This window comes from Fistularia commersonii, chromosome 20 (genome assembly GCF_037954325.1).
Source record: "Fistularia commersonii isolate RoL2024-O1a breed Wild chromosome 20, RoL_Fcom_v1.0, whole genome shotgun sequence".
Taxonomy (NCBI): domain Eukaryota; kingdom Metazoa; phylum Chordata; class Actinopteri; order Syngnathiformes; family Fistulariidae; genus Fistularia; species Fistularia commersonii.
In genome coordinates this window covers 10,762,347-10,778,792 of record NC_141303.1, presented here as the reverse complement: position 1 = coordinate 10,778,792, position 16,446 = coordinate 10,762,347, and the positions used below count along the sequence as shown (strand labels likewise).

The 16,446-nt window shown below is 40.3% G+C and overlaps 2 protein-coding genes across 2 annotated transcripts in view; both read right to left on the bottom strand.

Moving 5' to 3' along the window:
* Positions 1-2,187: 2,187 nt before the first annotated feature.
* On the bottom strand, positions 2,188-4,689 carry rsph3 (radial spoke head 3). Its single transcript, XM_086167605.1, has 7 exons — positions 4,526-4,689; positions 3,973-4,054; positions 3,768-3,894; positions 3,535-3,680; positions 3,120-3,323; positions 2,524-2,686; positions 2,188-2,303 (listed from the first exon to the last, which is right to left on the bottom strand). The coding sequence occupies exons 1-7, from the start codon at positions 4,633-4,635 to the stop codon at positions 2,188-2,190; spliced, it is 948 nt and encodes a 315-aa protein (XP_086023731.1). The 5' UTR covers positions 4,636-4,689.
* Positions 4,690-9,375: 4,686 nt separating this feature from the next.
* LOC147222918 (uncharacterized) overlaps positions 9,376-16,446 on the bottom strand; it is a 28,769-nt gene continuing 21,698 nt past the window's right edge. The window contains exons 10-19 of the mRNA XM_086167604.1: positions 15,790-15,831; positions 14,967-15,051; positions 14,820-14,873; positions 14,310-14,379; positions 13,938-14,092; positions 13,515-13,676; positions 12,577-12,686; positions 12,140-12,326; positions 11,898-11,979; positions 9,376-11,802 (exon numbers count right to left, since the gene is read on the bottom strand). Coding sequence (XP_086023730.1) covers positions 10,661-11,802; positions 11,898-11,979; positions 12,140-12,326; positions 12,577-12,686; positions 13,515-13,676; positions 13,938-14,092; positions 14,310-14,379; positions 14,820-14,873; positions 14,967-15,051; positions 15,790-15,831 — 2,089 coding nt within the window. The 3' untranslated portion in view covers positions 9,376-10,660. The remainder of the gene's footprint in view (positions 11,803-11,897; positions 11,980-12,139; positions 12,327-12,576; positions 12,687-13,514; positions 13,677-13,937; positions 14,093-14,309; positions 14,380-14,819; positions 14,874-14,966; positions 15,052-15,789; positions 15,832-16,446) is intronic.

Sequence of the window (16,446 nt, the reverse complement as noted above, 5' to 3'; positions counted from 1 at the left end):
AAGATCTGGTGATTAACTCGGCCATTGCAGAATATTTCACTTCTTTGCTTTAAAAAACTCCTGGGTTGCTTGTGCAGTATGTTTTGGATCACTGTCCATCTGTATCATGAAGCGCCATCCAATCAACTTTGCTGCATTTGGCTGAATCTGAGCAGAAAGTATATCCCGATACACTTCATATTTCATAAGGCTGCTTCTGTCTTTTGTCACGTCATCAATAAACACAAGTGACTCAGTGCCATTGGAAGTCATGTATGCCCATGACATCACACTGCATCCACCATGTTTTACAGTGGATGTGGAGTGTTTTGGATCATGAGCTGTTCCAATTCTTCTCCAGACTTTCTTCTTCCCATCATCCTGGTACAGGTTGATCTCAGTCTCATCTGTCCAAAGAATGTTGTTCCAGAACTGGGCTGGCTGCTTCACGTGAATTCTTTGTATTTACTCTCATGATATCTTCTCTTTATGGTAGACTGACTTACTGATACACCTGCTTCCTGGAGTATTCTTCACTTGAGTGAATGTTGTGAACCCGTTAATTTTGCCACTCCTAACATTTCTGCTATCTCTCTGATATATTTTCCTTTTTTTTCAGCCTCAGGTTGGTCTGTTTCACCTCCACTGAGAGCTCTTTTGACCGCATGTTGTGTATTCATACCAACAGCTTCCAAATGCAAACGCCACACCTGGAATCAACTGCAGACCTTTTAACTGCGCAATTGATGACCGGTTACCGAGAGAAGAGCCCATGCAGTCTTGTTCTTTTTTTTTGCAGACTTCTGAGTCAATTGTACAATTACTTTTGATGCCTTGAAAAAGAGGCGGCCACGTATTAAAGAGCTGTAATTCCTAAACACTTGCTCAAATTTGGATGTGAATACTCAAATTACAGCAGAGTGCTTGCACTTTAAGCCCATATTGGTTATAGAATTGTATACTGATTGTTTTTGTAAAAAGCTAAAATAACAAAACTTGTTTAACCATCCAAATATTTCTGGGCCTAACATGCTGAACACAGGGTTGATAATTTAATACTTGTTGATTTATTCATTATTGTTATTGATTTCATTGATTCTTTTATTTTTGTTTGGTGGATGTTTGATTTGTTAGCAAATAATGAACAGTTCTCACCTGTTGCTCAACTGCCTTAACTGATAGTAACACTTACACCGGAATTCAAGATTAAATGTTCTCCTGTGTGATGCCCTAGTCGATGGACTCTTTGTAAAACCAAGAAATTGTTCTTAATAAACGGTCTGATAGATTCCAGCTTTCTCAGACCACAACTTTAAGTGAGTGAAACATCCATGCTGGCCCTCTGTAATAGTTATAAATTCCACTAGATGGAAGGCTTGCAACATTTATGCCCCGGTGAGCCACGGATATTCAGCCTCAGTTGTCAAGTGCACAGTATTATGTCCACACACACATAGAAAGAAAAGAGAAGAGGCCACAGCGGCAGTAACCGTGGCTATAAGTCTTACTGTAATAACAACGACAAGAGGAGGAACAAGACGATGAATAAGAAAGAGAAGGGACTTTGTTTGCACAGCAGCAAGTTATATCTCTCTTCTTAAAGGCCTCTGACCTGAAGAGACCTCTCATCTGAGAGGCGAAATGTCTTCAGACCTCTTGGATGAGAGGTGACATGTCTTCAAGAGAGATGTTGCTTCCAGTTGCCTCAACAAGATTTGACAAGGACTCACACAAAAAAGGTAATTGAAAACAATAAAAGAAAATCTCATTGCACATTGAAAGAAAGTATAAAAAGTGAATGAACTTTTTTTAAAAAAATGTCCAAAAGGGCTTTAATTGAGAGGGAACATGTCGACCGCCATATCACTTCTGGCAATTAATTCCACACTGATGGGGCCCAGACAGAAAATGTCTGGCTCTCCTTCAGCCAACATCCCATTCAAATGGGACATCAGTGTTTCCAGGGAGAAGACAGAGGCAGCTGAGGACAACTGCAGAACCTTTTAGCTGTTATGACATGTTGATAACCTGCAACATCTTAGCTCGGTATGTATGGCTGTACGCTCATAGTCCTGTTTTGTAGTCTTATTGATTGACAGTTTAGGTTAGAGATGGATGATTCACTTTTGTGGAAATGCCTGAAAGTTGTGAAAACCAACATCTATGAAAAGAATAGTATTAATTAAAGAATTCGGGTGTAGCAGTGTTTTATCTGTTTGCTGCCTCTAATATCATATTATCCAAGAGCTGTCTTGCAGTGTATCTCCTCTCCAAAGATTTGTTCACCTCAACCATCAGGCTCGGGATGAAATTAGTTTCAAGATCTAGAAAGCAGAAGGAAGCAGATATTTGGAAGCAGATATTGGAAGCATTTGGAAGTAGATATTAGATTTTTCATAAAAACCCGGTTGTAAAGTAAAACATTCAATTATGTAGCTGTGTTTATAATTCAAACATTACTACATTGTGAACATTGTATTGAGGTTTGAAAAATACAGTTTGAATAAAGATGTGTTAATTTATTAGAGCAAAGGGAAAACTTACCTTTCTCCACAGGGTCATAGAAGTAACCATGGCTCTTGAGTGAGGCAAAGACAGTAGGTAGAAGGTCAGTCAAATATTGCTGGGTGTACGCCCGGGCAGCAATCTTCTCCACGGTCTCTCTTTCCTTCTCCAGTGCCTCCTTCTGCTCAACAATTCTGCGTTCCTGATGACAGAAAAATGTATTTTTTCCTCTGGCTAATGGGGCATTTTTCAGTTCCACAGAAGAAAGTGTATTGTTGAAAATGGAATAAAAAAACTCTTTCTCTTGCCAGGTGCTGAGAATTAGGTAAGGTCTGATTTTTGTGGTATTTTTAACAAACCATCCCGATGGGGAAGGAGCACCAAAAGGAACTCAGTCATTTAATAGCCAGGATTGCTCTGACTTTTTTCAGTTAAAGCCGTTAAAAATATAAATCTGAAAGAAAACCTGTAAACCTTGTGAAAGGTTACAGAATTACATGTTTGAGTCCCTTCGATCAAATGTAAAGAGCCTGATGTTTGGCGTGAACAGACTTGTTTTTCATGAAAAAAGGCTAAAATATAGGGATTGATTGGAAATGTTTGTATATATCTGACTGAATCTGTTTGTGACGTACTTTCTCCTCCCTATGGCGCCTCTCTTCCTCCTGTAATCGCTGCACTTCTGCCAGCTCAGCATTTCGAAGCTCCACAAAAGCCCTCTGCTGGGCCCTCAGACAAGCCAGCTCCTCCTCCTCCATCACCTCCAGCAGAGACTGCTCAATCGTCTTACCCACCAGGACCTCCAGCACCGGTTGCACTTCACTGTCAAAGTCAAATAACTGCAAAGGGATATTTGTTGTCAGATTTTCTACTGATAAAAGTAATAAACCTTTCATTTTTTTTCATCTGCTCAAAGTCTGTGTGTGCTTTATATTGGGCAGAATTGAAAAAGGGGAGAATGTTTGAGAAACTTAGTTTAATGAAACTCTTTCCCACTGATGCCGAAGCTTCGAGTGTGCGCAACATGGTCCATTCTTTGGTTGCTCCTACCTCACCCTCCTCTATTTGCGTTCCCACGTCTTTGCCAGATTTGGCTGGTATGAATAGTGGAGACGCGGGTCTGTCCATGAAGTCATCTGTCTGGCACTCGATATCTGTAGCCACTACAATGTCACTGAGTTCTTCGAGATAAAGGTCTGAAAATAAAAGTCAAGCTCACTGTCCGACAGCTCAAAAAGCCCATACTGAACAGAATATGAAAGCTGTTATGAAAAATGCTTCACCTGTTTGCACGTCAATGTGTTTTCTGCCCTGTACGGCCTCAGGAGTCTTAGCCCGGAACTGCTCCCTGGCCTTTCTGCGAGCCAGGGTTCTCCTCTTGATCTCCTGCTGGATCTCTGCTGTGCTTTCCTGAGCCAGAGGTGACAGGTTAAGTCAGTGCACAATAGATGATGAGGTGATAAAGAAAGGATTAGCTTTCATACTCACACCAGGTACATTATGTTGGGCGTAAGTGTTTCCTCTGACAACCCGTCGATCATACATAATGTTTCCATACGTATTGTGTGACCTATATTGCCAAGAAACAATAAAGCGTAGTCAAATGACATTCCCTGAAGCCTGTTGATTTGTGGATCAAATCAATGGTCATAATTGCTCAATGTTTTTGTTTTTTTGTGGGGGAAACCACACTGAAGATGCTGAATATTGATGAAGTCCTTCATGGGTAACAATATTTATTTAAAGTATGCTAAACAGCTTTGATATACTTGTTATTGCACATATGTAGATGCTTTTTTTCCAAAACATGCCATTGGAGATCACATTTTCAAGGATGGAGGAAGTCTGTTCATATCAAACTAGTCTCCCGTGCAGAGTTGTCAAGGTCTTACAAATTCTGAATCAAATTCCATTGCTGAACCGTTTTGCAGGTTTTTGGGGAGTGAAAAGCTTATTTAGCGTGAAGCATAAAACTATCACATTATAGAAATGTTTTGGATTTTTTTTTCCAAAAAATGTTCTGAAAAGAAATTAAACTTACTGCTCTGTTTGAGGGTCCCGGTATTTGGGCCGATTGTCAACAGTTTTTGGGCTACTTGAGAAAATGTAAGTTGCGTTGGGAGCTCTTTGATTCTGAGAAGCAAACGCCATTGTTTTGAACGGGTAAGACCATGGACCAGGTTAGGTGGGCGTTTTGTCAGCGTGTGGATCTAGAGGAGAATGAGGGGCAGTGAGCAAAGTTGCAACAACATTTATAGAAAGATGGAGGAGGCAACAAGCTTTAATCTAGATTGAAATTGAAAGTCCCAATTACAGTGGCATTGCATGTACTGTCTCCTCTGTGACATCACAGCTCTCCTGTTCCTGTATGTGTTTCTGTCAGGACATCACTGAGTGTGCTTCCCCTTTCTGACATCATAACACGGCTAACCTAACCTCTGTGTGCTTCCCCGTCTGACATCACAGCTTTAATGTTTACAGTGCCTCCTCATTGATCCCCTATAGGCTGAATGCTTCCCGCACCTCCCCTTTTGCAGGACGCAAAACATTCATCCATTCATCCATCCACCGCTGCTCATCCTGCATTCAGGGTCGCGGGGGATGCTGGAGCTTATCCCAGCTGTCATCGGGCCAGAGGCAGGGTACACCCTGGACTGGTTGCCAGTCAATCGCGGGGCTTCATATACAGCCAGACAACCATTCACTCATTCACTCATACAGGGAGATTTTCCCAGTTTTTTCCAATTAACCTGCTAGAGTTTTTGGACTGTGAGAGGAAACCAGAGATCCTGGAGGAAACCCACGCAGACACTGGGAGAACACGCAAACTCCACACAGAAAGGTTCCCAGCTCATTGTAAATATAATTCATACACAGACATCTATGATAGCTATAAATGTCATTGCTCATAAAACTTATAACTTGTGTGATTTCATTGCATATTTGCGTGTTATGGACTTCCAGGCACAGAGTAGTTCCCTTCTTCATGTTAATGGAAGACTACAAAAACAGCCCCTTGGGCCCCAAACCACAAATACAGCTTGTGACAACATGTGACATCAAAGCTAAATGTGTGCTAAGTAAATATGGACCATCTATTTGAAACAAAGAAAATAAGAAGAAGAAGAAGAACAACTTTATCTATCCCGAAGGAAATTGTTGTGTTAGAGTTTCAAGTAAAACATAACAATAATAAATAATAGTAGGAAATTGTATAAACAGTAAAAAAAAAAAAAAAAAAGATATTCATCAAATACTGACAGACTGTGCATGCGTGTGTATATGTCTGTTTGTGTGGGAGAGGGTGCATGCTGACTCACAGCAAGACGGACCCTGGGTCATTTCCCACATGGGGCTTGTCTGTGCAGAGTTTGCATGTTCTCCCCGTTGTCCTCGAGGTTCTCCAGTTTCATCCCAAAGTCCACATGTAGAGGGTTAATTGGAAAAATTGGAGAAATTGCCCAGATGTATGATTGATAAAGTGAATGGTTGTTTGTCTCTGTATGTGGCACTGTGATAGACTGGCGAGGGGTGAGTGTGAACTCCGCTTCTCGGACAATCACACCTGAAATAGGCTCAGACATCCCTGCAACATGAGTGCAGGATAACAGGTAGAAAATTGATGAATGAATGCTTTTTCTGTATGTACTCCCACATCCTGCTCTTGCCTTCTAAACGCATTTTCTGGTCTTAACTTGTCACCCACTGCTGTTTGCTGCAATTTTGCATTCATCCAATCACCAATCATAAGACGCGATGAGGCTGAGCCACCACCCAGTACATGTTCTCAGCCAGTCACAAAACATGAGGCACATGACATCTAGGCAAAAGCAACAGAAAACCTAAACCTCCCCAAGATATATCATTAAACAAATATTGCACTGAAAAGTTTCCTCTCCTGCTGCTATGACATGAGAGACGGTATCGAAGGACATCAAATTTCCCTCAAAACTTTTGTTTTAATCAATTTAAATAAGCAAATACTTAAAATTATTGTGATTTAATGTCTGGATTATTCCAAAACAACCTGATGCAAAATTACAAGCACTATAATGAGAGTAGCATGGTGATGCCAGTTTTCTCAGTTGCATAACAGGCCATACTGACCATCTAAATCACCCAACAACAGAGATTTACGTAACACCTTTGTGAAAGCAGCATTTGATTCGCGGTAGAAAAAGCAAATGTGGTTCCAACTAGCAAGTGTGTATGTTGGAGCTGTATAATGTTTTTTGATCTACTTCGTGATGAATAATGTATAATCATTCAGATGAGTGCGCCCATTTATTTGTGCGCACTCTCAGCACGTCGTATTGTTTATGATTCGGCTGTCACATGGCATTATGCATCATTAAAAGTTAAACTATGTGGTTGCCACAACATTAGGCTCTCCTCATTAGTGTTGACAACTAGCCATGTGATTATGTAACAATCACCATGGTGATGTAATCACAACATCATCTTTGTCCCTTTTGCCATGTTGTGCCTTTGTTTTATTTTATTTCAGCATACTTCATTTTCACTTTCATACAGCCTATGTCAAGTAGACAGAAAACAAAGTTCCAAAGGAAAAAAACAAACACTGAAACAAAAGGTCTGTGATCTGATGACTCCATATGACCTACCTTGCCTTTATCTGGCCCAATGGGAGTCCAATGTTTTAATTGCTCAAAACAATTACAGCCAGAAATAAACATTTTCTCATATCTACAAACACCTAACAATGGCAGCATTGAAGATCAAACCTTCACAGATTTCTGAATATCATCACAGTGTTTACTGTCAACTAGACAGACAGTAGACATGGATGGATGGATGGATGGATAGATAGATAGATAGATAGATAGATAGATAGATAGATAGATAGATAGATAGATAGATAGATAGATAGATAGATAGATAGATAGATAGATAGATAGATAGATAGATAGATAGATAGATGGATGGATGGATGGATGGATGGATGGATGGATGGATGGATGGATGGATAGATGGATAGAATCAGTGGTGGTGGGGAGGGTAAAGAATAAATTGGGAGCTACTGTATCCTTGACAATCATTTCCACACTCCTTCACTCATTTTTGTTTTTAATTATTATTTTTATTGTTATAATTCCATTCTCCCCCTGCCAATGTAAATTTTTCCCTTGTTTTTTTTTTCATTTTGTTACCAATTTTGTCTTTGGTGTTGTTGTTATTTTTTGTTTCATCCATTTATATGTTTCTTCAATGTATGGGTCTCGTATTTTATATTTAAATTACAGTTATTGATGTTATTGCGCTGCTGTGACAAGAAATTACCCTGATGGGGATCAATAAAGAACTATCTTGTCTTACCTTAAGATTCACCACCAGGACCAGCCCACGATAACTTCTGCATGAGACTCAGTTCATGCAATCCAACAGGTTTCATGCCTTTGTTTAGCTTTCCTTTCCAGGAAAGTCCAGGTAATCCCAGAAAAGTTGCTCTTTTGTCCCAACGAACAATAACCCCATTAGCAAAACGACCGCCTTAGACCTAGATTCTGCCGATCAACTCTCACAATCACTCAGCAAGCCACCATAACCTAGACCCGCCCCAAACCCTGGCAGTTGTATTCAGAAATTCCCCACAGGTCATTAGAACTGAAGAAGCCTCTCAGATCAGAAGTTTAACATCTTCAAGTGAAGAAATTCAAGTCCTGTTGCCACATGAAGATTTCGACAAGAACTCACCATGATCTGGATGACTGAAAACCTCCACAGACACGTCCTTTTCTTCAACTGTACTTGCAGGATGTCTATTCCTTCTCTCTCTTCCAATGATCATTTCTTCCATCGGTTCTTCGAATCCCCCTATCTATCTGATCAGGTGCTCAATTTCCTCTTGCCTTCTGGACTTGGGTGGGTTTAGTGTTCCTTCCTTCCTTCCCTGTTCCGAACCTTTCTTCACCATACAGGTAGATCAGGTCACCCATTTTCTTCATCCACTGTACCTCGGATTCGCCCCGGGATCACAGCTAGGTCTGCATCGATCATTACCCTCTCAATCTTGCCTGAGGTTCGCGGCCATGGATTTTCTTCTCCGTAGCAGACTGCAAATGGTTTTTGTCACTGGTTCTAAGATGTGGTGCTTCAATGACTCTCAGCCACTGGGGTATTGATTTTTAGCAAACTTTTTAAGTCTGCTGAAATTACTACAGCTCAAAGAATTCATTTGTAAGCAACATGAATATGTTGTCAAATCAGCAGTTACATACCTAACAGATTTTAAAGAAAGTACAAAATTTTGTCTGTGTTGGGCAAATGTGAAGTCAGTTAAAGGTCATTGAGCCTGCTGGCCCATAATATTTCTAGTCAGAGGGCCTCAGCTGTAGGTCCATGGTTGGGGTGGCCAGGTTATTGTTGGGGGAGTCATTTCTGCAAATGTCCTCCATCCCGAGAATCTTTAAGCTGCCCCACGAGCTGCTGCACTGCAGTGAGCAATGACAACAACATTCTGTGATTCACATAGTTTGTCCCTGTGAAATGCATATGGTTTGCTAAGACCTGTGACCAAAAATTTGAACTCCCTGTAAAACTTTTACTGATTTCCTCACAGGTCGGCAGAAGTTTTTTTTGTCTGGCTCTAATTTGAATACACCCAAAAGACCCCCTCCAACTCAACTTAGTGAGGAAAGAGAAAAACTGACAAACCCCCTTTACATTGAGCAAATAATATATACGTTTAAAACTATACAATATGCCACTGTCTTTGAACTCAGAATTGTGATGCTTTGAAGATATATTTAGTTTTAAAAATGTTTTGCAGGCTCGTGACAGTGTAAGAATGTAAATGATCTAAAACAACTTCTATTTAAAGGATTAATTCATCAAATGTGTAAGTTCATTCTTATATTTGTGTGATTTTTTTTTTTTTTTGCGGAAGGATACAACTCAGTAGCTCAACTCAAAAAGGAAGGAAGAAGATTCTACATCAGACACAGAGCAGCAATTCAGAGAAAAACCAAACCGTCCATGTGATCACGTCTGGTTTCCTTCTCTTTTAGCACATGTGCCAGAACATGATGTTCTCTAGATGAAGCTTATTAGCCCCTGTTATATAACCAATTTAACAAGTGAGAGCATAGACAAAAATCAAAGATGAAATAACTTGTCAAAACTTTGAATAAACAGAAAGAAAAGAAAACACAGTTGTTTTAGTTTTTTTTAAATTCTGTTTCTTATTTGCTTGTGCAGAACCAATTAAGCACTTATTTCAACCAAAACTCATGTAAGTAATATTTGATTCTGAAATAGCTTTTTACATGATTTGTATTCTAGCATATCAAACAGACTGTGTGTCCTCACCTTGAAAGTGCTTAAATGTAGTGAAAGAAAAAAGATCATGTAATGTGATGACAACGTAATGTGACATAAATGTGAAGTTTTACGACAAGAAAACTCTTTTTTCATTTGCTCCACCGCACATGTCACTTTCCTGATAATTTCATAATAATGCAGAAACAAAATGTCAGGCAAAATGTGATTTGTGGCTTTGTGATTGACTGCAGTATCGATCACAGTGAAATCTCTACTGCTTCGCTTCCACACCAGGGGCAGAGACCGCAATGCAGGGATTTAACCAGCTCATCGGGAGCAGTTACGCATTCAGTATCAGGCACAAGGACACCTCAACAGTCTGAAGAGTAAGGGAATCCAGACAGCAATTTCACTTCAATTCAGTAACATCGCCCTCTATCACATCATTATTCTTAGTAAGAACAGTACTACTACGACAATGCAATTATGGTGGCAGAACATTGGTGCAATTCGATCACAATAAACAGCGCTGATGTATTTAGATTTAGAGAAAATACACTTTATACAGTATAGCCTCACTGATTTGAGTCCAAGACGCACTTTTTGTCTGTCTTGCCAAGCAAAGAGTTCAGAAAATGCGACAAGTAGACTGGCAAGAGACGAGACCAGAAATGAAATCCCAAAATGTCCCAAAATGAAAACACCAACAGGGGCTCTCTCGCACAGTGTGTCTTTCTCAAAAGTGATGCTGACAGAAGGTGAAAGAAGTTAATGAGAAGATTTCCGCTTGCCCTATTACAGTCTACTTGTTAAATTTATTATCATCGTTTGAGAGATGATTCGCACACCAATAATGTTACTAAACTGACAAAAATCCCTGAACCCACTTCACCCATCAAACATAAGATTCCTTGGCGTATGAAAATTCCTCATACACAGGATGACTGCATCTCCTTGACATGACCCCATGTCGACCTGTAGCCTCAGACTCAGACAAAGCTCTTTGCCGGAAATTCTTGTGCTGAATGACATCCCTTTTGCTCCATGACGCCTGCGCTAGAGAATCATGGTACTTGGCAACCATGCAAGAGACCGGAAAGTCAAAATTTTCAGAAGATGGACGAGACCTTTGCTCCAGCTCTATCGCATCATAGACAGTCATTGATCTGTACTGTGGAGGTAAAGATAGATTATGCACAGCTTCCTCATATGAGGGTGGCCTGCATGGCGATCTGCTATCCACCTGCATTAACACTTCTATTGCTGACAAAGGGCGTGCCTTGTTTTTAACCAGAGGATCCGCTTCACTCTGAGAATCCTCCTGTAGCGTTTCACAAGTAAAAGAGTTTTCTTTCTGCGGGAGCTTCTTCAAGCTGCCCCTGACGAATCCTCCGAAGCTCCTAGTCCTTGTCAAGACCATGTTGGGAACTCTCATGGAGAATAATCGCTTCTTTTCTTGTGAATGAGTGAGCGGGGAGTTTTTCTGAGCCCCTGCATGTACGGCAGTCTGGCAGATAGGCTTCATCCTCCTGGAGCAGGATGGTGACCCTGCAGGAGAGCTTGCGAAAACAGAGCCCTCTGACTGATTTGAGGCATTGCTCTCTAGGGATGAGCATGAGCAGTCCTTAACTTGATAAGGTGCGAGTTCCCCTTCAGAGCTGCCACTTCGTTTTGGAAATGACAGAACCGGCCGCATGATATCCTGTTGTTTGAGCAAGAAGGAATCATCAGAGATCTGCTTTTTCAAAGGCTGCTCCTCAAAATCTCTGCTCTTCACAGAGCAGTCGTCGTGGCTCCGGGCACGGCTGCATTGACTCTTCGGGGGGAGGATAATGGGCTCCGAGCAGCGACGATCAAAACCCGGCCTCGTCATGAAGACAGCATCAGATGACCAAGAGGAAGAGGTGACGCTTGGACTTAGAGAAGGAGATGACCCACAGTTTCCACGCTTGGGGATCGTAAACTCTCCTCCCTCTCCGTCTCCATCTGGGTCGGTGCTGTCGTAGGCAGAGTCGTGATGATGGGAAGACAACGATTCTGTAGAGAAAGAAGGAAGGGCTTGATAAGGGTCTACAATATGTAATGAAAAGTGACATGTATTCAAATAACTCAAAAATAAATGAAAAAAATACCTTCATCTGTATCGAGGAGATGTGGGATACCGTCACCGAGCATCTCACAATGTTCAATCAAAAACTGCGTCAACTCAGTGACCTGTTGCAAATTTTAAAATAAAACACCAGTCAGTGGGTGCGTTCTTAAACTGATTAAGTTCTGATGGTTAAACAAAACTTCTGGAACAACCTTTTAAGACTTTGTCTGGGAGGAACAATGAAGTTTCAAATGACTAAAATATATTTACTCTACCCTCTACCTTTTTCATCTTTTCCTTCTGCTCATCCAGCCCGCTCCCATTTAGCTCCAGGAGACTGGGGGCGATGCACACGGTTAAATTGTAGGCGTCCATCCTGTTAACATCAGCGCTTCTGAGAACGTGATGCAGGATGCAGAGGAGATACTGCAAGAGGAGTTTGTTTGCCTCCGGGAGCTCATCTACAATCCTTACAAAGAACAGAAAAGAAACATTAGCTTGCCACTGCTTTGTTCAGCCAGTCTAACGACAGGTCTAACTTCAATCAGAGAAAAGAATAAAAACAAATACAGGTTGTCTCTGGGTCTAAGACAGGTGACGTGAAATGTTATGCAGAAGTCTTCAAAATGCCAAATACTTTACAAACGACCACAGAGATAATTGAAATAAAATCATTGAACATGCTGACAAAAGACTGTGTAAAGCTTTTGATTACTCACTTTCTGATTTCCAGAACTCTCTGCTGGCTGTCATTATTTTCAAGAGCTGTCATCCATTTGTCATTAAGTTCGGATATCAGCAGGCTACCAGGAATTTCTTTCAGAAAACTCTATATTACAGACACAAGTGAAAGGTCTTATTAGTTGAACTTAGAAAAACTTCATGAGTGCCAATTAATGGACACCTTGGGGTATAAAACGTGATTCATAAAACATAGACTTTATTCTATTCTTTGAACAACCTCTTATGCATTGCATGGTTCTCAGTTTGATTTTAAAGCTCCTTTGGTAGAAAAGCTGGATGGACTCTTACTTTTAAAAACAGTGACATTTAAGAGTGATTTGCTTATGACACACAAACTGAAGTTATATGGAAAAGGGCTATGAAAACAATGGGAACTTCCCATGTTTTTGGACATGAAGGACAGTGAGGATGCAGATTTGAACTCAGAAATAATTCCACTTTAATTTTTCATTCTCTAATCTTTTAATGATTCGCTTATTTTTGTGTCAAAAATAATGAAATAGGCAGCAATTAAATAACACAACAATAATACTTGATGGTTAAATGTTGAGGGTCGGAAGCATTAAATTGTATCACTAAAGAACGACTACAATGAAATTACATGAAGTCTCGTTCTTCTTTCCTCTTGTTGCTCCCTTCAGAGGTTACTATAGCAACATCCGTAAACATTTGACCCAATTCTCTGTATCTGTAAATTATTTTAGTAATGTACTTTGATTTTCTTTTAATCCAGCAGATTCATTTGTGATGGGACCTTTGTAAAAGGTCCCATCACATTTGTGATTACACAATGGAGATTTGTCCAGCACTGCTAATATAGATCAGTGAAACCCGCACTGTAACCTGCATTCATATTCAAAATTCCGAAAAAAGACCAAGCATTTGAATAATTGATCAGATTGTGAGAGCATACCTTTAGCAGTCCGACCAGCAGAACGACAGGCAGACTCTCCATGTCTACCTCCATCCCACTGTTGAGCTTCTCTCTGATGTCCCTCATGTTTTTGGTGTTGCACGGTTTGCGAAACACTCCCTCCGTGGACGGCCCTCTCTTCCTCAGCAGGACCAGCATCTCCTGATGAGAGGATGAGAATGTCGAAGAAACGGTGAGATTATCACATCAAAATTGGCCTTCTTGCTGTGTCTACTGGAGAATGACTTCCTATACTTGAGAAATGGTGAAAATTAGTATGGTGTATGTCATTAAAACCTTTCAAATATTCTAAATATAGGTAGACTACTGAAGGTAATGGAGAGCTTGAGAAAAATAATCTGACACCAGGGAGGGCACCAAGAAGAGATATTCTCTGTACAACAGATGTGAGGCTCAACTTACCATGAGTGGTTTGGGAAATGTGCTGTCGTCCGGGCATATTTTGCTGAGGGATTGACCAAACAGCTGCACCGGGCTGTTTATATCTGATCGTCTTGTTTTGTTGATGGCACCTTGGCCTTTTAGCAGCTTCCTCACCTGGCTCCACTTGGTTTCTACTTGAATTAGAAATATTTCATCCATCAGCTCGGAAACCAAGTTTATTTAAACTCACAAACAAAAATTGGTTCGCTTGCTTTTATCAAGACTAATTTCCCTTTTCTGTGTCTGTGGTTAATTGTGGTTCCTGTGCATGGCGCTCTTTATAAGCCCCTCCTTCTGTCAAAGCTGCCATTTCGAGACTAATGCAAAATCAAAAGTTCTGTTCAAACTCACCACCAGATTGCACCAGTTTGTCATCTTGATTATTCAATGGCTTTGGCTGTAAAGGGATGTTTGCATCACCCTGAGAACAACATAACAGAAAAAAATGCAATGTGGTTATGATTATGCAAGAATAACTTGAAGTCAAAAAGAAAAAAAGGAGACTATTTTTTTAAACTGATATACACAAACCTTCGCTTTTATCTTCACCTGTGACACATGATGGCGCAAGAGGTAAAAAGCAATTGTCTGACAAATGAAGTTTAATAGTTGCTTAACCATGCCAAATTTCCCCAAATTCCCCCTTGAAGACGTTTCACTTTTTATCTTCAGCTGGTATGGTACAGTTATGTACAAAAATCTCTACTCCATTTCAAATTGTGTAATTTTGAAATTGCATAAGTTCTTCTTATGGGTCTGTAGCATTCCTTCAATTCCAACGTAAAAGTGCAGCCATCTTTCACAATAAGCCATTTGGGTTTTAATACCTTCAAATCTAAGAAAATGCTAAAATTCACTCACTTCAAATGGAAACTCAGTGAATTGTTCCATGACACCTGACATCGGAGTTTTAGTCTGAGAGATCATGAAAAGATCAAGGGAGAAACATGATATTAGTGACAGCCATTTGAAAAACAGTTTGCTTTTCCCTTACAGTGACAGACTTACCACAACGCTGCCACTCAACACCTTCATGAGGACATCTGGCGGGGAAGAAACTATTCCAGCTCTTGCCTTTGCCTCCTTTATTTTGCTGTGATGAAAAAAAACACCAGACATTATATTTAATACTTGATCAGCCATTCAACAAGTCCAGAAACTCAAATGGAATTTAGCTCAGCACAGATGAAAATATGTTCCAGTCATTCATACATATATAAATATTTTCTCAAATCAATAATGGTGTTGTGCTAGAGTCGGTGCACACTAATGTTTGAAACCACATCAAATGGTGCACATTAAGAACGAGTGCCAAACCCATATATTTTAACAGCAATAAGTTCTTTACCATATTTGCCGAATTGTCTGTTGATTTACAGCTCACAGTGGGGCCACGACTTTGTGCAATATTTTAAAAATTATTATTTTGGGTAGGGGCGGCCTGGCATAGGAGGTAAAGCAATCGTCTTTGGAGCCGAACGTTCTCCGAGAAAAACACTGCTCCCCTTATGGATGGCAGACTACTGCTCATGGTTCATCCAAGATTGGTTAATTGCCGAGAATGATTTCCTCCACGTGAGATTAATAAAATGTATATTATTTATTATTAACATCTAAAATGATGTGCAAGGAATTAGTATACTTGCACAGAAAACCCCTGTAACATCATAGAAGATTTTTACTAGGGAATTTTGACATGGTTGCGAAAGATGTAGCGAGTCTTTATAAACGAAAGCGACAAAAGTTTGAAATTTATATACATCTTTTTTAGATCAGAACATTTCTTTTTTTTGCTATTGTCAGTGGTAGAAAGGGGGATTTGATGTCTCACCAGGAGAGAGTGTCCAACCACCGTCCTTTTGCCTCAGGAGAGCTGCGGATAAAAAAGCATGGTATGGATCCTCTGAGTGAACTGCAGTGAAGGTTTTCTTTAATGCTTCTTTTAACAACTAGTGGAAACCGCGAGAGTCATGGGAACAGGAAGCTGCGTCATGGCGCCCCCATGCCAAACACTTCTGACTTCCTCCAGTGCAACGTTTGTTGAGATTTGCCGTCCATCAGTGGAAACTGACAAAGACAAACACTTGTGCATTCAGCAGACATGTTGTGAGCTTATAGTCTGATAAACTAGACGTCAACTCGAGTCAAGGCAGGTAGACAGAGCATAATAGTCCTCACAATCATGTTCATAAGTAAGAATACCTAATTAAAAATGAATTGGTCGTTCAAAAGAACTAACACTTAACCTTTGGTCAAACAACAACCCGCCAAGGTGAGTGGGCATTCAACAATTTCTTGTTCTACTTAAATCGTTGAAAGCAGCCTGACTTGATTTTAATTACTTTGCTAAAGGCCTAATTATCAGTGGTTAACAATAATTACAAGCACGTCCTCTAATAATTTTTTAGATTGGAACATCTCACATCGGAAAGACACCAATGGGAGAATTGCTCTTTGACAGTCTTTAGTCTAGACAGTGAACTGTAGA

Bases quoted from the DNA above. Each gene is read 5' to 3' on its own strand.
- rsph3 (XM_086167605.1), bottom strand. From the start codon at position 4,635: ATGGCGTTTGCTTCTCAGAATCAAAGAGCTCCCAACGCAACTTACATT. The intron at 3,895-3,972 runs GTGAGTATGAAA...CCTCTGGCTCAG, and splicing joins CCCAACATAATGTACCTGGT to GAAAGCACAGCAGAGATCCA. The intron at 3,681-3,767 runs GTGAAGCATTTT...TTTTATTTTCAG, and splicing joins ACACATTGACGTGCAAACAG to ACCTTTATCTCGAAGAACTC.